Source organism: Caloenas nicobarica, chromosome 12, assembly GCF_036013445.1.
Source record: "Caloenas nicobarica isolate bCalNic1 chromosome 12, bCalNic1.hap1, whole genome shotgun sequence".
NCBI lineage: Eukaryota > Metazoa > Chordata > Aves > Columbiformes > Columbidae > Caloenas > Caloenas nicobarica.
The window spans coordinates 995,290-1,016,732 of NC_088256.1; the positions used below are offsets into that span (position 1 = coordinate 995,290).

The 21,443-nt window shown below is 55.9% G+C and overlaps 2 protein-coding genes across 2 annotated transcripts; one reads left to right on the top strand and one right to left on the bottom strand.

The window, feature by feature from the left end:
- Window positions 1-303: 303 nt before the first annotated feature.
- UTP14A (UTP14A small subunit processome component) lies at window positions 304-6,096 on the bottom strand. The gene is made up of 14 exons (XM_065643132.1): window positions 5,963-6,096; window positions 5,557-5,627; window positions 5,258-5,322; window positions 4,939-5,081; window positions 4,621-4,776; window positions 3,598-3,717; window positions 3,420-3,514; window positions 3,047-3,170; window positions 2,886-2,963; window positions 2,098-2,431; window positions 1,528-1,934; window positions 1,265-1,452; window positions 1,093-1,192; window positions 304-698 (listed from the first exon to the last, which is right to left on the bottom strand). The coding sequence occupies exons 1-14, from the start codon at window positions 6,020-6,022 to the stop codon at window positions 426-428; spliced, it is 2,214 nt and encodes a 737-aa protein (XP_065499204.1). The 5' UTR covers window positions 6,023-6,096; the 3' UTR covers window positions 304-425.
- Window positions 6,097-6,791: 695 nt separating this feature from the next.
- On the top strand, window positions 6,792-20,537 carry ZDHHC9 (zinc finger DHHC-type palmitoyltransferase 9). Its single transcript, XM_065643133.1, is given in 11 exon segments — window positions 6,792-6,871; window positions 7,225-7,497; window positions 15,456-15,616; window positions 16,201-16,359; window positions 17,323-17,460; window positions 17,619-17,718; window positions 17,847-17,936; window positions 17,938-18,058; window positions 18,230-18,333; window positions 18,860-19,028; window positions 19,845-20,537. Coding segments are annotated over 10 exon segments (1,311 nt in total). The 5' UTR covers window positions 6,792-6,871; window positions 7,225-7,330; the 3' UTR covers window positions 19,947-20,537.
- The last annotated feature ends 906 nt before the right edge of the window (window positions 20,538-21,443 follow it).

Consider the following 21,443-nt stretch of genomic DNA (forward strand, 5'->3'; position numbering starts at 1 on the left):
GCAAGTGGACCTGAGGAGCGGTGTCCCATTGCTAGTAGAAAAAAGCCCCTTTAGCCACAATTTAAAAAAATATATGTTACTATATTAAAAAATGGAGGTATGAAAGACCAAAATCACAGGACAGGTGAAACCCAGCCCTGCCAGAGCACTGGTGGCTGCTCCACAGCTCTCATGCCCCGCTCCCAGACCTGACCACAGCTTGTTCACATTACACCAGGCCAAGCCCCACAGCCCCCGTGGGGATGACGACAGGCAGGAGGGCACCAGCTGTCCCATACCTGGGGCAACCACGCAGACAGCACAGACAAGGCAGCCCAGAAGTTTTATTGTGGGGGAAGCAGTAGAAGGTACTGGACAGAAGCAGGAGTCTCCCCCAGTTCCTCTGCAGGCTCCAGTCCAAGCATCAGAGCCACACGGGCACAGAGCTATCGCGCTTTCCTGTGTGGGTGACGCAACGGCTGCTCTTGCCGCTTGGGCACAATTTCTAGTGCTGGCTTGGCTCCACTGCCAGCTTCGGTGGCTGTATTGGGGACATCCTCGGCAGAGATGGGCTGGATTATGTGACCTGCTCGGGTAACGACGCGGGGTGCAGTCAGCTTCTGGAAGGCACGCTGCGTGTTCCACGTGGGGCCCAGGGGTGTCTGGATGCTCTGCTCAAACTGCTGGTGCCTCTCAAAGGGGAAGGGCAGCTCACTGACCTGCAGGGAAATAGTGCAGTTGGGTAACACCCAGCGCAGCACCCCAGGGCTGCTTTCATCCCAAACTACTGCCAACGCCCACTTGTCCAGGACCCACTCACACTCTGCTTCCAGTCCACTGCTCCACTGACTGCCTTGCTCCATCCCCTCCTTTAGCAGACCCCAGGAAGGCTGGCACTGCAGCAGCAGCCCTTAAGGGAGCAGTCCAGAAAAATCCTCCTCCCTCCATCACCCTGCTGGCCTCTGGGCTGTCAAAGCTAGAAACGACGTGGCTAGCCAGGATTACAGGCAGGGATTCAGGACATCTTGGGAATGGGTCACAAGAAGGTTCTGGGCCAGGGATGGGTGCTGGAGCACTTGCTGCTGCTGCTCATGGAGGCCAAGCATCACCTACCTGATGTGCTGCCGCGTGGATGTTGCGCTTCTCGCTCATAATGACGTGGGGCAAGTGCTGGTCCTTCCTGGGAGGCGCTGGAGGTGGCTTGAGCATGAACCTGGCAGGCAAGCCAAGATGTCAGAGCCCGGTGCTGGGCTGAGGCACGTTGCTGCAGCTCTTCTAGACTTACCGTTTTGTTTTCTTGGTGCTGGGCTTCAGTCCTGTGCCTCCCCACTCGCCCCAGCCTGGCAGCACCAAGTTCACCGGCTGCGGCTTCGTGGCCTGCTCTGCCTTGCGCTTCTCCCGGCGAAAGTCAGCGACCACGTCATCCCCAGCAAAGGCCTCTGTGATGACACCTCTTTGGTCACTGCCACCCTCCTGCAGAGAAAAAAAGAGTCAGTCCTCTGCAGTCAGCAGCACCCTGGGACCAAGCGGGAGGCCTGTCCTGCTCACCTCGTCCTCCATGACCATGGGCAGGCTGGGGCACTGAACCTCCTGGGGCTTCCCAGCCAACACGGCCTGCAGGCTGATGATCTTCTTCTTGGCTGGTGGTTTCTTGGCACAACCATTCCCAGCTCTGCCTTCCTCCTGCTGCTGCACTTGCTTCTTCGCTCTTGTGGCCATTGGCTTCTCCGATCTCGCAGCCATCGGCTTCTCCTGCTCTTCCACATGCTCCTCAGAGGCCAAAGCATCGACATCCTCCATCGACTGCACTCGGCGCAGCTGCTCTGACAGCAGGATATCCTCCTGGGCCTGGGGAGGCTGCTTGAGCCTCATGCTTGCCTGCTCCTCCTCAGCACAGATGGGGTGGATGGGGCTGTCCCCTGGCAATTCAGAAACTGCCTCCGTCTCATCAGCACCTATGCATTGAGGCAACAGGTGAGAAACAGCCACCCATGAGCAGGGAGGGAAAGAGCAAGACAGCTGTGTGACACCGGGCAGGAATCAGGCCCACAACCCCCTTTCTTCTGCCCAACCTGCAGCATACCAGACCCACACTGCCTGGGGCTGCAAGCTCCTCACCTGGTCCCTCAGGGCTCCCTGCCCGCTGCTGACGCACATTCCGTTTCTGCGCAAAGTCTTGTAGCAGAGCTTCCTCCTCCGACATCTCCTCCTCGGTCTCCGCAGCATCAGGCACCGCAATGTCTCCAAGACCCTCCTGCACCTCAGGCTCCTCGACTGGGCCACTGGGCTTGCCCAGCATCCAGGGATTTGCTCCCCTGGCACCCACAGGGATGGTCACTGATGTGAGGTCCTCCTCAGGCACATCACCTGGCTCATCCTCAGGCAGCTCCACCTGCACCTTCTGCATCAACTCTTTGTTCTTGGCCAGCTGCTCCTGCATGGCCTTGCGGGCCTGGAAGGGGATTGAGATGTTTCTAACACAGGTCAGAAATAACACACTCACTCTCATTGTCCCACCTCAGCTGTATCCCCTTTCCCCAACCTGCATTAGAGACCCTATTGTGGTATTTCAATATATAAAGGTGGTTTATAAGAAAGACAGAGAGAGACTTTTTAGCAAGGCCTATAGTGACAGGATAAAGGGCAAGACTTTTAAACTGAATGAGGGTAGGTTTAGGTTGAACACAGCAAGAAATGTTGCACAATGAGGGTGGTGAGACACAGGAACAGGCTGCCCAGAGATGCTGTGGATGCCCCATCCCTGGAAGTGTTCAAGGCCAGGTTGGACAGGGCTTGGAGCAACTTCATCTAGTGAAAGATGTCCCTGCCCATGGCAGGGTGGTTGGACTAGATGGCCTTCAAAGGTCCCTCCCAACCCCAATCCTTCTGCCATTCTGTGATCTCACCTCCAGGTCATACTTAGCCATAATGGCCTTGGAGCGGGCCCATTTTCCCTTGTTCTGGTGCTTGAGACTCATCCGCTCCTGGAGGCAAGAGGAAGAGAGAAGCATCAGAAAGAGCACTCCCATGAGCAGGGACTTCCCAAGGGGTCTGGGAGAAGCAGCACCTGCATCCTGAGCTGCTCCAGCTCCTCCAGCCTTGCCAAGGCAGCCTCAGGGTCCGACTTATGCAGCAGCTCAAACTCCTTTAAGGCCTTGCGTCTCTTGCTTTTCTTCAGCACGCGATGGTACCTGCAGCACAAGGGCAGAGGGCCAGGGAATGAGACTTCATGGTGCTGGGGAGGCCCTTGGGAACGCAGTGCTGTTTTGGGCAGGTGGCAGCCCAATGCATTGCAGATCCCAGGAAGGAAGGGCCCGCTCTGCCTTCCTCCGTCTTTGGCCATACCCACACACTGGACAGGGCGGGCTCCAGCACCAAAGCCAGGACCCAGCCCTCACCCCTCACCCCTCACTCCGAGGCCAGCAGTGGCAGAGCCTTACTTCTTGCTCTTGATCTTCTTCTCTCGCCGAGCCTTGGCTTCATAGTAGGACTGCACGACCCGAGCCTTCTGCAGCTCTGCCCGCCGCTGCCGGGCCTGCCAGGGAGCACAGAGAGAGGGCAAGTGCTGAGGAAGAGGCCTCCAGAGCCAGGGCACGGCCCGCGGAGGGAAGCACCCACCTCCTCCAAGCTCATTGCCTGCAGTGAGGCTGTCTCCTCTGGTGTCAGGAGCGGGTCTGTGACAGGCTGCTGTGTCTTGTGAAGCAGTCCGAAGATCTCCTGCTCCAGGGGAGTTCGGGCCTGTTGGGACAGAACAGCAGAGACCGTGATGAGAAAAGAACTGCAAGAGACAATGCTCCCACAGACATCCCCATTCTCACTGATGCCTCTAGCAGGTCCCCAGACGACTGTGTCCCCCTCCTCCTGAGGGTCAGGGCACAGCCCTGCTCATGGGTCCCACGCAGCAGCCCCAGGCTCGCTGTGGGGCTGCCCAGGCACCCTGCCAGCCATAGCACCAGAATTCCTCCCAGGGGAGGGAAACAGGCTTGCAGGCGACAAGCAGTGCTGACCAGGTAGCCTCGGGCAAGAAGCAAACAGAAGTACCAGGACACATGACACCACGTCCCACTGAAACGGAAAGGGACCTTTGCGCAGGTGACCGTGAGCGCTTGGTACGTCGGGAGATCGGTGGGGGCCACCTCTCACCCAAGCATCTGGACAGCTGGGAGACCTCCCAGGAACGACAGCCAGCAGCATAACTCCTACGAGAACTCACATTCAAAACCAAAAGCGTCCTTCTTTCATAATGAAGAATTACAGATATGCAGGCTTTGGCAAATCAAAATCCCCCCTGCCTTGGCACAAGTGGCCAAAGGCTGTCAAGGACTCAGCCCAGAACATGGAAACAGCAGAGTCAGCCCACGTGTCCAGGGCTGAACAGCTAAAAAGAGAAGAGTGAGCAGAGCAGGCTCCAAAACCTCTGCTCGTGTCTTACTCGGCCTCTCCCCAAGAGCATTTACACATCTGCTATGTGTGAGGAATGCAGAAGACTTCCCTTTCAGTCTTCCTAAGCTCAGTGCGTCCAGAGCCTCGGCTAGAGACAGGGCCTTCCTCATACCTTTCTCACTCCTCCCAATGCAGCCAGGAGATATTGAGCTGCCCCAGACAACCCCTGGGAGCTGTGTGACATGTGACAGCACCCACCTTCCATGCTGAAACCACTTGTTCCAGGGGGACGACGGTAGCGATCTCCTGCTTCAGAGGGAACACCAACTGCTCTGCCCGTCGGTTCTGCAAAACCACCTGCTGCCATTTGCCCACGTCTTTAGAGGTCCGGACATAGGCAGCTTCCCTCACGACCTGCAGGCAGGGGCAAGAAGGGAAAAGGATGAGTAGAGAAAGGCTGATGTAAAGAACAAAATCCAGTCCGCATCAGAGAGGAGCAGAGGGGCACGCAGGAACTAAACCCTCCTGCCTCCTAAGGCCAGAACTTCTCTCTGCTGCCTGCACAGGCCCACTCACCCGCTTTGCCTCCTCTTTGCTGAGGGGCAGCTCCACTGCCTTTTTCTGCTTCACTCTGGTCAGCTCTTTCTTCACGCTGCTCAGGGTGGATTTGGGACGGATGGGCTGCAGGAGCTCGGACAGAACCAGCTTCTCCCCAGTACCTGCACAAGGTCCCACACGTCACCATAGGCGCAACACCACCAAGTCAAGGGGTTGCAGCTGCATTCAGCCCAAAGATCCAGGGCAGATACAGCAAATGCCAAGCCGTCAGCTGTGGGCAGGCAGTGCTGCCCCAGTCAGACAGCAGCAGCTCTGCTCAGCCCCCTAGGGATCTCACCTTTGCAGCTGACATTGAACTCGGACACCTGCACACTTGCCTCTGTGCGCTCTGCCAGCTTCCGCCTGCAAAGAAAGAAAATAAACGCAAAGACTCCTCCCGGGCCCCCTCACGTGCTTCTCCTCCAATCTGCTGCTAGAGCAGAAGCACCGGTGGCAGTGAGAAAGGGAACCAAGCGCCCTCCCCTCTCCAAGTACTCCCGTGCGGCCTCGCAGGGGCGGTGGGGAGGAAACGCAGCATCGCTGCTTCAGGAGCCCCAGGGCCGAGCCACGGGAGCCCCTCAAACACCCCCCCCTCACCGCTTCCGTCCGGAGAGGTCGCTGACCGCCTGCAGGAGCTGCTGGTGCCGCCTCTCGCCGTCCTCCTGCCCCTGCACACGGCGACACGGTTACAGAGACCGGCCTAGCCCGGGCAGGGGCCCTCCCGAGCCGGCGCGGAGAACGGCCACAGGGACAGCCTCGGCCAGCGCTACCGGGAGCAGCGTCTGCTCCTCGGTGCCCCCCCGCCCCGCCTCGCCCTGAGCCCCTGCCCGCGCACCGGCGCCCCCGGCCGGGCCAGACCGCTCTGCAGCGCGGCCTCCCCGGGCCGCACGGGACGGAGGAGCGCCCGGGGCTCCGCATGCGGCGGCAGCGGCTGCTGGGGGAGCGCGGCCTCGCCCCGCTCACCCCATCCTCGCCCCGCTCACCCCACCCTCGCCCCGCTCACCTCATCCTCGCCCTCGCTGGCGCTCACGGCCGCCTCCATCCCCAGCCACTCCTCCGCCATCGCGCCCCACGCTGGGCGAGCCGTAAAGCGCCGCACCAATCCTGCGCGACCTTGCCGGAAAGCGCACCACTTCCGCCCGGACTGCCGCCGCCATCCGCCGTGCTTCCGCCCGCCCTGCCTGAACGTCACGGTTGCCGTGGCAGCGGGGCCTGGCAGGCAGAGGCGACCGGGCCCCGGCCTGGGCTCGGAGCGCGGACTGAACTTCCTGAGCCAGCGTCCCCGCGCAGCTCCGCCCCGGGCCGCCGGGGAGCTTGGCCGGCCGTAGTGGCGGGGGGCGTGGCCGCGAGCGGCACGGGTGTCACCGGTGTCACCTGAGGACCAGCGCCCCGCAGAGCTTCTCCCTCCTCCCCCTCCTCATCCTCCGCCGCCTGCGAGTAACGCCCCCGCATGGGGCGCGAAGGGCGGGCTGCGCGGCCGGGGCTGCCGCGGTGAGCGGTAACGGGCCGGTCCTCGAGCCTCCCCGGTCTCCATGGCAACCGCCGCGGGGCAAGTTCCTTGTTTTTCCCCCGGATCTGAAGCGCCCGGGGGAAGCTCGGGCGGGGGCTGCACCGCGGGGTCTGAGGCAGGAGCCCCTGAAGCGGCGCCGGGACAAACTCGGGGGCGGCTTCATCCTCGACCCCCGGAGCCGCCGCCCCGCTCCCTGCCCGCACCGGGGCGGGCGGGGAACCTTCGCGGAGTGACGTGGCGCACGCCCAATGGGAAGGCGGCGAGCGGCGGGGCGGGGCGGTGGGCGCGGAGTGGCCAATGGTGGAGCTGGCTCCGCCTCCGCGGCGGCGCGGGGTGTGGCGGCCCCGCCCGCGGCGCTGAACCAGCGAGCGGCCCGGCCGGCGCTGCCCGCAGCGGCGCGGGGTGAGTGCTGGCGGCGGCGCGGGCCGCTCTTCTCTCCTTTCTTTCCCGTTCTCCTGGGCTCGGGCCTCAGCGCGGCCGCGGGGTGGGCCCTGCCCCGCCCCGTTCCTCCCCCCCCCCTCCCCCCCTCCCCCCGCCTTTCTTCCCGTGGGGCCTGTGCGGGCCCGCCCGGCGCTGCCCCAGGGCTGGGGGTTTCCCCGGCCGCGCCCTGCCCGCCCCTCTCCCCGGCCAGTTTCCATGGCGACGCCCCTCCCGGGGCGCGGGGGTTTTCCATGGTGGCGGCCGCCCCGCCGCGCTCCCGGCGCGCCGAGCCGCCGCCCCGCTGCTCAGGCCGCTCTCTCTCCCTCTCCCCGCAGCCTCAGCCGAGCCCAGCGGGGGCCCCGATGATGCCGGGGGTGCGGGCGGCAGAGGAGCAGAGCCTGGACGCGTGGCGGCTGCCGCCGCCCCAGTGACGGCCCCGCCATGTCGGTGATGGTGGCGAGGAAGAAGGTGGTTCGAAAATGGGAGAAGCTGCCGGGCAGGAACACCTTCTGCTGCGATGGCCGCATCATGATGGCTCGGCAGAAGGGCATCTTCTACCTGACGCTCTTCCTCATCCTTGGCACCTGCGCCCTCTTCTTCGCCTTTGAGTGAGTTCCCCGCGGCACAGGGACGGGACTTGGTCAGGGCTTGTCTGCCCGGTGGCTTCGGGAGAAGGTGACAGAGAGGAGCCTGGCACGGTGTGGCTCTCTCCGGCAGGAGCTGCTTCTTCACCCTCGGCAGGTTAACCCCAGAGGTTTCGGGGGAGGACGGGCCCTGCTGGAGCTTTCCCCCAGCTCTGCCTGTGGCATGATGCTGGCTCCTCATCCCTGCCAGTTGTGCTTCTGTCTGTTTGGGACTCACAATCCCTTGTCCTGAGCACAGCAAAAGGAGATGAAGGTTTGGGGTGAGTGGTTTTTGCCCAGGGGTAGCTGGTGTGCAAGGGCACTGCTGTTGCAGACAATGCCAGCAGCGCCGAGCCTTTATCCCAGCCTGCCAGGTATGCGTGCAGTCCGCAGCTCAACCTGGTTAGGGAGGTGACCCAGCTGGAGAATAAAAAAGCCATGAGCTTGGAGGCAGGGAGGTTTAGCACTGAGCCAGCTTGCCCTGCAGCTGCCTGGTCGCGGGTGTTGCAGAGTACTGCACTACAGCAGAGCGTCCCGTGGGCTGAAGCTCTGGTGTTTGGAGAGGATCTGGCCACCCTTTTAGATCAGCTTGTCAGCCTAAAGACTTGCAGCCAAAGTCTTGGATACTGATAAAAGAGCAGGACCTGCCCCTTCCCCACAGCTCTGCCTTGTGAGCTGGGTTGGGGAACAGATCTGACTTTAGACTAATCCTACCAAAAAACCTCAAAACAAACCCCAAACAAAAAGGAAAAAAAGGCCTCTGCTTGCCTATACACTGATGTTGTGGGGAGGAGGCAGGGTGGCCCTTTTACCTTCTTTAAGGATGAGCTTTGGTCAGCTAAACAACCATGAAACTTTCCTTCCTCCGTCTCCATCAGCATGTTTGTGTTGTTTTAGGGGAGGCGAAGGTCCTAAACAGTGTTGGGTAATACAAAAGCTCCTTAAGCCAGGAAAGCAAGCAGAGAAAACTACTCACTGGCTAACTCCTGGCTATTTCTCCAAATACAAAAAGCTCTCAGCCCAGATGCTGGCCTCTGAGACATCTTCCCCAGACCAGGGAACTTGTCTCAACTTCCCCTGGCCTGGCATTGCTCTCCCTGGCTCCTGTTGTTAGCTGGCAGCCTTGGAAAGGGCTTTCTGGAACAGTCTGCCAAGGCTTTCCACATCCCAACATCAGTGATGAAGTGGCTGACGTTGGTCCTCAGTCAGGTATGAGACTGGTTTTTCTGCTCAGTCGTCGTGTAGCTTTGGAGGCAGGTGCCGTACAACTGTAATGTGAAGTGTTGAGGTTCCCAAGTGTGGAAAGCCAAAATTATCCGTGACTTGGTCTGGATCCAAAGATATGAAATGACACAACTCTTTGTTTTGTTGGTTGTTTCTTCCTTATCTGAAAAATGAGGCCAAGAACTAATAGGCATTACTGCTCCAGAAATACTTATTACTGCTCCAGAAACAGTTACTGCAAGGGAGAATTGCTCTCGCTCCCTGTGGAGCCTGTCCTTAGCAGAGGAGCAAAGCCACATCCCACTCTGCCACGTTGTCCTTGCCAGCTGCCGGCCATGGTTGCACGTCGCACAGCAAACCAAAGCTGCTGTTCCAGTCCCTGGCCGTGTCGGCAGAGCCAGTGGCAGGGTGGTTGGTCTGGCCATGGGTGCAGTGGGTACATGACTGGAAATTCCGGGAGAAGCCCCTTCCCATGCTCCGGGAGGCCTGAGGAGAAGTCGCTCATGCTGAGACATCCAGGTTGTGCCTTCTGTGCAGAGCTGGAGCGTCTCTGTGGGGGCCATTGTCCCAGGGGAAGCTTTGCTGGGAGCAGAGTGGTCTCTGAATTCGAGTTAAATCAGCTGACTGGTATCGGCTGGGGAGATGAGGAAAAGTTTGGGAAAATCCAAAATATCCGTTTAATTCTGTGAAAGCACGACACCTTAATGTTTGAAAAAGATGGATTTGTTCTGAAATTGTTTGGGGACTTTTGAATTTGGGATGGGGTGAAATGTTGCCTTCTCAGCCAGAAACACTCCACAATGTTTCTCTTTCATTGCCCAAGCTGAGAAGAGCAGCTTGGTTGCTGAAGAGCCCTGGTTACCCTGTATGCCTTTTGCATGCATTAGGGTGCTTTTGCGTAAGGGTCTTGGCCTTGATCTTTTTGCTGTGTTATCCATTCATTTCAGCTTTTGGCAGATTCTTTGGTGTTTGCATGGAAATTCCTGGTTTCCTCCTTAAAGTTTGTGCTACGGAGGAACGATTCAGGTTGTTAGGACTGGGTTTTGGAGAGAAGCAGACTGTGGAGGAGTCCTTTTAGTTCTTGTACGCTTGCTGCAGGGGTGCCAGTGAATGCTCGTTTCATTCAGCTGAATCACTTGCGCAGTCACATCTTGCCTAAACAAGGCTTGGGGATGCCTGAAGCCAGAAGATGTCTCGGTCTGCCATCTGAGCCAACACGGGTTTGATCCTCGCCCTCCAGGCTGCTCTGGCTCGGCTCTGATTACAAGCACTGTTGCTGGAGAGCCGGTGGTGACTGGCATCACATGTCACGAGATAAGCCACTGCGTTCTTCGCTGAAAGAGTCCTCCCTGGCTGTGAAATGACAGCCTCTCTGCTTGGGCTGCTGCTGGTGGTGTTTTTTCTTTCTTCCAAGTAGCTCTGATGCCATCGGCTCATCTGCTGTGTCTCCAGTTGAACGGTCTGAAGCCAGCTCAGCCCCCCGTGTGGGAATTTTTATGTTTTTATCCCCTGGACTGCAGAGCTGTGCTCTGGAATTGGCTAAGTCTTTTCATCCAGGAGCGAACAGGACCCAAAGGCTGATGGAGCAGTCAGTGCCGTACCTGGAGATCCGACTCTTCCCTCCCAGGTGAAGCAGAGGGCCCTGGAACTGTGCTGACTCCTGGGGAAGCTCTGCAGTGATCAGAGTCCTCTGGCCAAGGGCACCTCCCTCGCCACCACCTTGGCAGAAAGCAGCTCCCGCTGCTCAAGAGCTGAGGTCCCCGCAGGATCTGAGGCCTATATTTAATTGGGTCTACTCCGTGACCATAACGTGTCACATAAAATTCTGTTTAATATCCTCTTGGCATTATTTCAGACACTTATTGAGTATGTCAGCTTTTGTGAGAGGATGCTTAGTTGTCTGACTATGCCTGTGGTGCTTGAGCACGAGGAGAAGCCCAGGTAAAGCACGTAGTGAAATCCGTTTGGGAATTAAGAGGATGGTATGTTGCATCCTCTCTGGCTGCTGGGAGTTTCCTCTTTGCAGTTTGCTGGTGTGTCTGTCATGGCCCTGCTGAAGTGAGAGTTCTCCGTGCTGCTCTGCAAAGCAGTGCAAGAGAACTGGATTTCTTTTGTCTTCAGCTTTTCGGCATGAACATTCAACATTTGTAAATGTTATAGGCAAGATAGCTCCTGCAGTGCCAGGCTCCTGAGTGCAGAAAGGGGCTGCTGTTTGCTTTTCCAATAACCAAGCATACTTATCACTTCTTTTTTTTCTCCTTTCTTATCTCTGTAGAGATTAAAATTTATTTGTTTTCTGATGAGTTGAAAAAAAGCCATGATTGACCCTTCATGTGACTTAATTTTTTTTTCTCCCAACCCCAAAGATCCAAGATTTTGCACTCATAAAGAGATGCTTCTGAGGTGGTTTTTGCCTCTAGTCAGTGCTTTTTAATAGTTCTAGTTTCTCTCAACAGAGGCAAACTTGTTGATATCCAGAGTTCAGCTCATTTTGCTCGTGAAGACATATTTCTGTGTGAAGTGGCTGCTCCTGGGTTTTTGAATTGCATGCCCTTTTACTTGTACATGGGCTCCTTTTCAGAAGGCTGTTTTGCTCTCCCTGCAGCATGCTTGTCCTCCGTAGCACCACCGTTCCCCACACGGATCTTGGGCTGCGCCCTTGCCAGTGCAGAGATTTGAATGTAGCTGGGAAAAGAGCAATAACATCAGCGTAACATTTCTGTCTCCTGCCTGAAGTTGGTTGCAGCATCGGATGGGTTGGAAGCACGCGGCACGTGCTGGCAGCGGAACTGCACTCTGAGTGGGTCTCTAGCGAGTGTTCTCGGTGTCACTGTTGACAGACAGGGAGAGTTTCTGCAGGCAGCTCCAGTTCTGCATGAGTGCTGGTTGAGAAAGGGCCCCGAACATGCAGAATTGCAGTGCAGGGCTTACCCACGTTTTCAGGGCAACTGTTTCCACACTTACTGCAAGGACGTCAGCTTCTGGAAACTGTCACAGAATCACAGAATGTTAGGGATTGGAAGGGACCTCGAAAGATCATCTAGTCCAATCCCCCTGCCAGGGCAGGAACACCTAGGTAACAGTCCCAGGTGACAGGAAGGGCTCTGGTGAGGGCCAATCATTTCGTAAAGATACTTTGCTTTGCTGACATTTGGGACAAGTACATGGTGTGGTTATGCGTTAGTTTATGGAAGCAGGTGATTTGCAAGTGAGTTGTAAGTGAATTATACACAGAGCTTCCGCTGAACCCTGGAGGAACCTGGCTGTGAGATGTGCTGCCTGGTGGCCATGGCTGAAGTCCACTTCCATCATGGCTGTTTATTTTCCCTTTTTGCCAGAAGAACTTTGCTGAACATGCTGGTTACAACAGACCTTCTGAAGTGGTCACAAAACAATGGCTGTCCTTGCACCATAAACTCGTGGCACCTCCCAGCCGCTGCTTCTTGCTGATCCCCCCCTGCCATTCTAATGATGTCTTTGTTTAAGCTGTTCTCCCCCCCAGTCCCCTCCCCTGTGACAATGAGTTGTGATAGTGCTGTTATTGTCTGTTATTAGATGACAAAATGCTCAAGAACACAGATATTGCACTGGGGGTGGAGGAGGAGCAGCTATATCCTTACACGCCAACAGTATGTCTCTGTTGACTCTCAGCTTTCCCAAACAAGAGATCTTTAAAATGTCTGTTACTTAGCGCTGTAAATGAATTGCTGAGCATAATCATGCTGTAGACCAGGCACAGGCTGACGACTCCCCAGCACTAGTGAGTACCAAGTCAAAACCTCGCACAGCGGCCTTACCTGTTGCTCAGCCGTTCTGGACGGCGCTTGGCTTTCTGTACCACGGCAGGTGCGCTGGGCATGCTCCCCAAAAGAGGCCTTCTCAGAGCAAGGCTCTGTCAGCACTGGGAGGGATGGGCTGGACTTAGTGTCTGGTCCCCGGAGGTTTCAGCGCAAGGCGGGGGTTATCTCGCTCACACATCTCTGACCTCTGAGGGAACGCAGCAGCGCTGCCAGCCCTGCTCCCTGCAGAGGCAGGAGGGCCCTGCTCGGCCCCTGCTGTGCCTGGGCACAGCTGAGCGGTGGGGCTGAGCATCCAGCACAATGCCAGCGTGTTTGCTTCGTGCTGGAGGAACGATGGCAACAGAACAGTGGCTTTGCTGAACAGACATCTGTCATGTGCTTCAGTGAATGGTGTCTGAAGGAGCTAGTGTTAGTCCTTCCTTGTGTGAGTTTCAAGGTACCTTTTCCACATCAGACAGGAGAGCAGGCATCTGGTGTTCTCTGGGGCTTTGTCCCACAGCCTGCCCACCTCTGGCAGACAAGCAGTCTGTCCAGGATCGCTTCTCCCCTCTCCGGAACTGGGGCCCGAACCTGCCTTGTGCCATGCTGGGAGGTGGATGGAAGGGCTGGAGACGGGCTGAATGCTGGTGCCGCAGGAGCCGGGACAGTCATGCACTCACCTCTTTCATCTCCTGAAATTGCAGGCTTCTTCCAGTTCCCGTACCATGCTCTGCGATGCGGTAATGTCAATCTTGAGGCCTGTCTTGCTGTGCCACAGGGCTAGCTGCACCCACAAAGGGCAGGTTTCCTTACAAAGATGTGTAGGAAATGCTCAGCAGGGAGTGAGTCGCATCCCATAGGCTGGGCAGGCACCACACGGGCTGCTGCCGGGACTGACCCCGTTTGTTCTCGAGTGTGGCTGTGTAAAGCTTTTGGGTCTGTTCCTGTGAGAGTACGCCTGGCACTGATCGTGTGCTTGCAGGTAAGAAATCTCTTTGCTGACAGGACACTGAAGAAACTCATAAGGTGTTAGTGTATATCTGAGGCTGGAAGCTCTGGCGCAGTTACGGCTCAGCTGTGACACAGTTCACAAATCCGTATTTTAAGCCTGTAATATGTTCATGTTGTTACAACAGTTATAAAAGTTGTCATGTCAGCTGGACAAGGGTCAAACTGCAGCCCTTTGAGGCAGACTGTGTCCAGCTTTTAGAAGAATAACCCCATATTCCTTCCCAAAATGAGATCCAATGTTTGTTTAATCGCTGAGTGGCTTGCAGCTTTCTTTCTAGACTTTGCCCTTGCAAAGGGAAAGCAAAGTTCTCTTAGGCTGCCTAAAGACAGTAAGCTCAGCCCTCTGGCCGCTCAGCCTGGCTCTTTAAATGTAGGCAGGACTCTGCACGTGGATGACTCTTCAGGGTTGTGTTGCTTCGAGTAACTGCAGAGTTTGTAGTGTATAAAATTAACAATATTGGTGTATGGGAGTCCCTGTGCATTGCTGTGAATGTCCCGTGTTGCAGCTGTGGCCCAGGCATCCTGTAACTTCAGCATACAGCCCTTTCTGTACCTTGTCACACACAGGAGACAGTTGTTGGAGTCAAGCAATGGCAAGTTAAAGCCCAATGAGCTTTCCTGCAGCAGTGGTGGGTTTGCAGAACTCAGTGCTGCAAAGGAACCAGCTGGAACTGGAAACTTCATTGCATTTGGAGAAGCTATGGGTGGGAAGGCTACCCAGAATTAGATAGTTAACGCTATGGATGTTGTAGAAATCACCTTGCTTAGGATAAGTCCCCTGGGCAGGATAATCCCATGCCTTTACCACTGTGGCCTTACACTTTCTCGGAGAGCAACTGTGGAGAGCAAGAATCTGGGTTGGATCCACCCGTGTGCAGTCGGGCCTTGCCAGAATGCCTGGGTGCCTGCTGTGTTGGGAGGAGCCATGGAAGCAAGGCATGCAAGGAGAGGTGAAATGTTGCCCAAGTGTTAGGATTTGGGTGGGATTTCCCTTAAACCACAGGAAACCTCCATGGGAACTTCACCGCAATGTAAATGGGGTTTTCTGAAGGAATCGGAGTGAAAATACATTTTCTTTCAGCCCAGTACATCTCAAACCCATAACTTATGTACAGGCTTTCTGTGCAGTCTGTGCTGCAGTGCCCATGCAGACATGTTTGTGGGAGCCCAGAAGTGAGATGAATCTCCTTGCTCCCTTTGCACTGCCTCCATCAGTGGGATTAGGAACATGAATTCCTTACTGGACCTTTCTGTATTTGTAAAGCAGCCAAACCTTATGCTGTGTTACCTGTCTTGAGCTGGAGTTGTCTCAGGGCAGGAGCCTTTCTACTTTATTTGGAACTTTTGAGTCCCTTACCTCTGAAAAGTCAAAGGAAGCCAGACATATTGTTGAGAATCCATTCCTGAGAAGCACAGGATGCGGTTAACCCCTGGAAAGCAATTCTTGTGGTACTGGAGGCTGCTGCCTCTTCAGGGGACAGCCAGAGATTCCCACCATTCCAATGTGCTTCCATGCGTGCCAGCTCTCAGACCAGGCCCTGAGTACTTCTCCTAGAGGCACGGTCCATCTCTTGCAGCTGCCTGCAGCAGATGTGCTCTAGGCAGGATCCCTCTGGCTGCCTGGTTGCATTTCTAGCGTTGCCCATGACTGAGCAAAATGGGAGCTGGAAACAAAAATTCTGGAAAGTATGCTGTGCCTGGCTGGTTAGAAACATGGTGGTATGTTGATGGTGGCTGGTTGTTAGAGCTGCTGCAGGGATGTTTTCCTGTGGTGGTGGGATCAGAAAGAAGTGCTGAACAGCCTCTCTTCTCCAGCTGCAACCGGTGTTCAGAAAAGTGTGGCCTCTGATGCCTTGCCAGGCTTTCAGGTCCTGGCTCAGGTAGACCTTGTGCTGCTCTGATTCATCTCCTCCCAATGTCTCACTGCAGGTGTCGGTACCTGGCAGTCCAGCTGTCCCCAGCCATCCCAGTCTTTGCAGCAGTTCTCTTCCTATTCGCCATGGCCACGCTCCTGCGGACGAGCTTCAGCGATCCTGGGGTGATCCCAAGAGCCCTGCCTGACGAGGCAGCCTTTATCGAGATGGAGATTGGTGAGTGTGGAGCCAGCTGAGCTGGTGATGGCTGGAAAAGCCTCTGTATTTCTGGCATATCTAGAGGCTACACGCTCTGCAGAGCCTTTCTTCCCAGCTGGCCCTCCAAAAGTGAGGATTGCCCCAAATGGGGCATCTTGCCACCTGCTGGCTAATTCTGCTTGGCTGAGTCTCAAAAAGATGGTGCAGTGTACCTGCTTCCTTTTCTGGGAACCTTTTCACATGCTGTTTTCTGTCTTGTAGCTGTGTACATGCAAACTCAGTTCGCTTTTGGGAAGGGATGCAGGAAGCTTGGTGCGGGCCCTTGATCCTTCAGGTAGAGAGGAAGTTTGGTGGATGTGGGTCTGTACAGTGACACCCCTCCCACTGACCCCTCTCAACATGTCCATGAAAGCTCTGGCATCCCTTTTCCTGCCTCCAAGCTGCCAGGCTGGCTCTGGGCCGTGCAAGCAGAGCTGCAGCTGCTGGCTCCAGACCCAGCAGGCTCTGATCCCACCTGTAGAAAAAGCAGGGAGGTGGGTTGTCATTCTAGGCCTGTTGTGTTGTAGCAGCAAGTCTGACCTCTGCTTGGTTCTCTCTCTCAGAGGCCACCAACGGGACTGTGCCACAGGGTCAGCGCCCACCCCCGCGGATTAAAAACTTCCAGATCAACAACCAGATAGTGAAGCTCAAGTATTGCTACACCTGTAAGATCTTTCGTCCACCCCGTGCCTCTCACTGCAGCATCTGCGACAACTGTGTGGGTGAGTAGAAGAGGCCATGCCTGCACCTGGGTGTTAGGTGAGAGCCTTTGGAAGAGAGTGGTTGAAGATCTGCACCTTGTCTTGCTCTGTATCAGGTCTCCCACTGCGCCTGCTGAGCGAGTCCAGAATGGTGGTGTGTGAACAGATGGGGACAGTCTGCCTCATCTCCAGGAGCTTGAGACTTGCTCAGAACCTGAAGCCAGATGGCTCGTCTTTGCCAGTACTTCTTTGGCAATAACTAGGCTAATGAAAGTCTAATTTGTCCATGTAAACATGCAGTCCATTTTTGAGTTTCGTGGAACTGCCGGCCTTGCTGGACCAGAGGGTTCCAGTGGAGAGCCTTGTCTTGCATGAAAGCAGGTCCTTGCATCACCACGGGGGTTCTGCCATTATGTTGAGTGCCCCTGGTTTTTGTTCCCCTTGCTGCATAGCAGAAGCTCTCTTAGCCCCTTTGTATATCATAATTGGCTTGTATTCAGCATCCCTTCTCAAGGCAGAAATCCGATTCTTTTGGATCCCTTTCCTTCTTTGCAGGTTCCAAACCATTTGAGTGTTTATGCAGTTCCTTGAACCCTCTTCTATTTAGTCTAGTACAAGTAAGGTGGCACATGGGTTAGACAAGAACTTCTGAACCACCAGGCCTTCATCTAACCCGTGTGCTGCTTTGGTGAAAGCTGTTACACCTCAGGTTGCTGGGACAGAAGACATGCATGGGGCCAGGCTCTTAAACACTATCTTAATGTGCAAAATGACTCATTAGTAAAATGGTTTTGCACTTTCTTACCCGTCCTTCTCTTCTGGAAGGGGACTGTAATATGGGGCCTTGAGTTAGCAGAGGGTTGGACTTGATGGCCCAGGGAGTCCTTGTCAGCTTTAGAAATTTTTGAGTTCAGGGCACAGGAGTGTCTGCAGGCAGACAGGACTGTGCTAGAGCAGCACTGATCTCCATCTTCACTTTCCTAGAGCGCTTCGACCATCACTGTCCCTGGGTTGGCAACTGTGTGGGGAAGAGGAACTACCGCTATTTCTACCTCTTCATCCTGTCGCTCTCACTCCTCACCATCTACATCTTCACCTTCAACATAGTCTACGTAGCACTGAGTGAGTCTGGCTGCAGGGAGGTGGATGGCTGGGCTGGCTAAGGGTGAGAGGGGGCTACAGGTGGTGTTGCAAACCCAGAAGTGATGAAGTGGGAAAGGGAAATGGACTTGGTGTGACGTTCCAGAGGAGAAAAAAAAAAATCTCTCTTGTATTGCCAGAATCTCTGAAGATTGGATTTCTGAACACGTTGAAGGAAACACCAGGGACATATCCTTCCACAGTGTGGAGTGGTTGTTTTCTCCAAAGCTGGGGGTTAGTGTGAGCTGCATTATGGAGGACCTGGAGTCTTGATGCCCAGGCTTTTCTGGGTAGTCTTTCAGGACTTTTTCCGCCATGATTACAAGGTGAGGAGCAATTTTCTGGCTTTTGGGAGGAGGGTGAAACAGAAAACCATGTCTAGGAGAAGAAGAGAAGTTAGGGTAGTATGCCTTGGGGTAGGGACACAGCTTGGCTGGGACCGTTTCTAGTCTGTTACCAGTCCTTAATTGTTCTCACTGTACTGGAGGTGCTCATCTGTTTCTTCACCCTGTGGTCAGTGGTGGGGTTAACTGGGTTCCACACCTTCCTGGTGGCACTGAATCAGACAACCAACGAAGATGTAAGTAGAGTCTTTCTGTTCCTCTGAGCCATCTCCATTTCTCATCACTTCCTCAGTGTGTCACGGCTGTGTCTGTCTTGCTGCCATGTCCTGTGGGCTAAGGCAAGGGCTTCATGGGCTGGGGGCAGGTGTTGGTGGAACTTACCTGAGCTTGTGCCCTGACTATTGCAGATTAAGGGGTCCTGGACTGGGAAGAACCGTGTGCAGAATCCCTACAGCCATGGCAACATAGTGAAGAACTGCTGTGAGGTGCTCTGTGGGCCTCTGCCCCCGAGGTGAGCTCTTGAGGGGCAGCCCTGCAATTCTTGCCCCCAGAGCCCAGTGCAGGACCCTGGGGAACTCCTTGCTTGGGTACAAGACCTGGCTGCTCTTCCGTTGGTGCTGTGTGTGTTGAGGGCTTCCAGAGGTCACTTGCGACATGGCTGGGTGTTCTGGGGAGGAAGATCATGTTCTGCCTTCCTTGCATACCTTCAGTGATTCAAGCTGGCAGTGTGCTCCCTGTCACCGTGTGCTTGGGAAGATGGCAGGGGAGTGTCTCCCCTTCCCTGGGGCAGCTTATGGAGCGGAGGCTCTTTCCAGGGCACTCGGCTCAGTGAGCTCCCACTCTCAGTACTGGGCTGCTCACCAAGGGGCTTGGTTTGCACGAGAGGAATGCGGACACTGTAAGCTAGGCTGTGTGCAACCTGCTTTGGAGAGGAACCCCTTCCACTGAAGTTTGTCTTCCACCAGCACTTTTGCTGCCAGGAGAAGAAGTCTGCTTTGGAGGAGGTGTGGGTCTCTGATGTGATTCTGTTCTTGCAGTGTCTTGGACAGACGGGGCATCTTGCAGCAAGAGGAGAGCACAGCTCAGGAGGAGTCATGCCCACGGGGACCCACGGCTCAAGAGCCCACTGCTGGCAAGGGCCCTGGTGGGCAGGCAGAGGAGAGCAACGCTCAGCAGAAGGATGGCAGCCTTCCTCACCCGAGTGCCGTGAGTGATTCCCTCTGGTGAAGGGCTGAGTGGGCTGTACCTGCTTGGAGTTACCGGTGCTTTGGGCCAGCAGCAAGAAAGCTCATAGTGTGACTGGGCAGGAGCAAAGCAGCAGTTTGGGCTTTGCTGAGAGGTTCCTGATGACAAGCCTGTTGTGCTCTGGCCGTGGAAACCAGCATCTCTCTGGAGCTGGGTGGGAGGGTGCTGGGCTCCTCTGACTCCTAGGTAAACCTCAAAGGAAATAACAGCTGACTGGTTTTGGAGATGTCAGTTTTGCCGTGAGGGTACCTATGGAGTCGAGGAGGGGTAGGAGGTAGCAGCCACCTTGTTTTGGCCCTGAGTACAAGCTGAAGGGTTGTCCCTAGGAAGGGCCCTGGCAGGGGCAGGATCTCCATCCTTGAAGAAGGCCATTGCCCCGCTGGATATGGCCCTGAGCAGCCTTTTCTGTCTTTGAAATTAGCCCTACTTTGAGGATATGGTTGGACAGGGGACCTCCAAAGTGCTCTTCCCACTTAAATTTTTCTTTGAACACAGTGGGAAATGGCCGGGCCTACTCCTGCTTGGGCATGAGCTACCCGCTTCTCTGGTGGAAACAGTCCAGACCACTTCTGCTGGAGTAGTCTGGTGCTCCAGATCTTCATGAAGCTGCTGTTTTGCCTCTTCAATGGCCCCTGGTTTCTCCTTTTCCCCAGCACAGCTGAGACCTCAGCCTGGTGGAGCTGGAGGCAGGGCAGTGTGGCCAAGTGTCTGTGTGCTTAAACAGATGCTCTGTATGGGAATGTATTCATGCAAGTCACTGCTTTCTTCTCTCTGCAGGTCCCTGTGCCATCCCTGAGCTGTGCTGAGGTGCCAGAAAAGCAGCAAACGTCTGGGGAGCTCCCAGTCTCATCCCAGGACACTGGGCAAGCAGAGCACTAGCCTCTGCTTGAAAGGGAGAACTTTCTTGTTTTGTCTAATCAAAGCTGGAAGTGATTGAGGAGAGGAGGAGATGGGCTGGCTGGCAGGCAAATGATTCCTCATGGCCATTTTGCTTTAGTCATTATTCACCTCGATGTGCAGGCTGTGTGGGCTGGTGCTGGCCTTGCATGATGTCAAAGGATAACAAGCAAAGGACAACCCGCCTTGGTCACTGTGGGACACTCACCACCACTGAGGCTGGTTTGCCTGCGGGCCGAGGCAGGACCTCTTGCTCTGCAGATTGTCCTGGATGCTAAATACTGGCTTGGTGGCTGGGGCTGTCCCTCCGTCTGGCCCTGACTCTGACGAGATGACTTGTGGTCAAGCAGCTTGGAAGCAATGTTAGGGTCAGCCTGCTCCCTACTGCTGAGGAATCCTGATGGGAAGGGGAAAGCAATTTATGACAGTAGGATCCTCTCTCCCCTCCTCCCTCCTTCCTCTAATCTGTGGCATTGTTTTATTGGTTGATGTGGCAGGGGTTGTCAGGAGACATTTTGGTGCCAAAAGGGCCAAAACAACCAGGAAGGTGTTCTGCTGGCAACGATTTTTAAAGTAGCTTCCTTACCGTGTTCCTTATTTCATGTGACTTAGCTGGTGTGGGAGCAGTTGTGGCGGGGGCCCTTCTTGCCATCCTTCCCCAGGGCTCACATCTAACCAGGGACTTGAAGGAAGGAGCAGGACAGCCCCATCTTCCTGCCGCTTGCATCTACCCCACACTGGCCCCAGAGCGGTTGTGCAAGGGTTGTGCCGAGCTGCAGGGGAGGGCCTGGCTGTGCCTTTGGCTCTTGAGCCGGTGCTGGGGCTGCATTTCCTCCCGCCTGCCTGCCCCAAGTACAGGTGTTCCCTCCCCTTGCCTGCAAGGCTGTGGCACACTGCTGGGCTGCTGCCCTGCAGAACCCCAGCCCTGATTCTGTGTCATGCCACCCTGTCCCCTCTGCCTTGTCCCGCATTTCTCAGCCATCCTGGACTGGCTTTCAGAGCCTTGAATCTTCCCTGGGCTTTGCTGGCTGTCCTGGGACCGGCTGTGTGGTGGCAGCTGTCTGCACCTCCACTGCAGAGCAGGGAGGAGGGGCCAGGGAGACCTCTGCTGTGACAAGCTCCTCTTCCCCTCCCATGCTCCCTGTCCTGCGCCTGGCAGCTGGGCTGGGAAGAGCCTTGTGTCTGTGGGGTCCTGGTGATGTCTGGAAGGCTGGTTTGTGCTCTGGCATCTCTCCATCCTGTACAAGTGCTGGGTGCTTTTGTGCCTCCCGTGGTGAGTGGGTGGCAGGTACAGGATGATGTCCTGCTTCTTTCGCCGTGATGCTCCTGCCTGGCAGTGTGAAGTTGCTGCTTCTCCTTCCCTGGCTGCCTGGGGCCCTGGCAGCAGGTTCACGTTGCCCTGCCGCTGCCCCTGCGGGCGCTTCCCAGGGTGGGAGCTCTGGCCTCCCACTGTCAGCAGGGCTGGAGCCACCTGGCTCG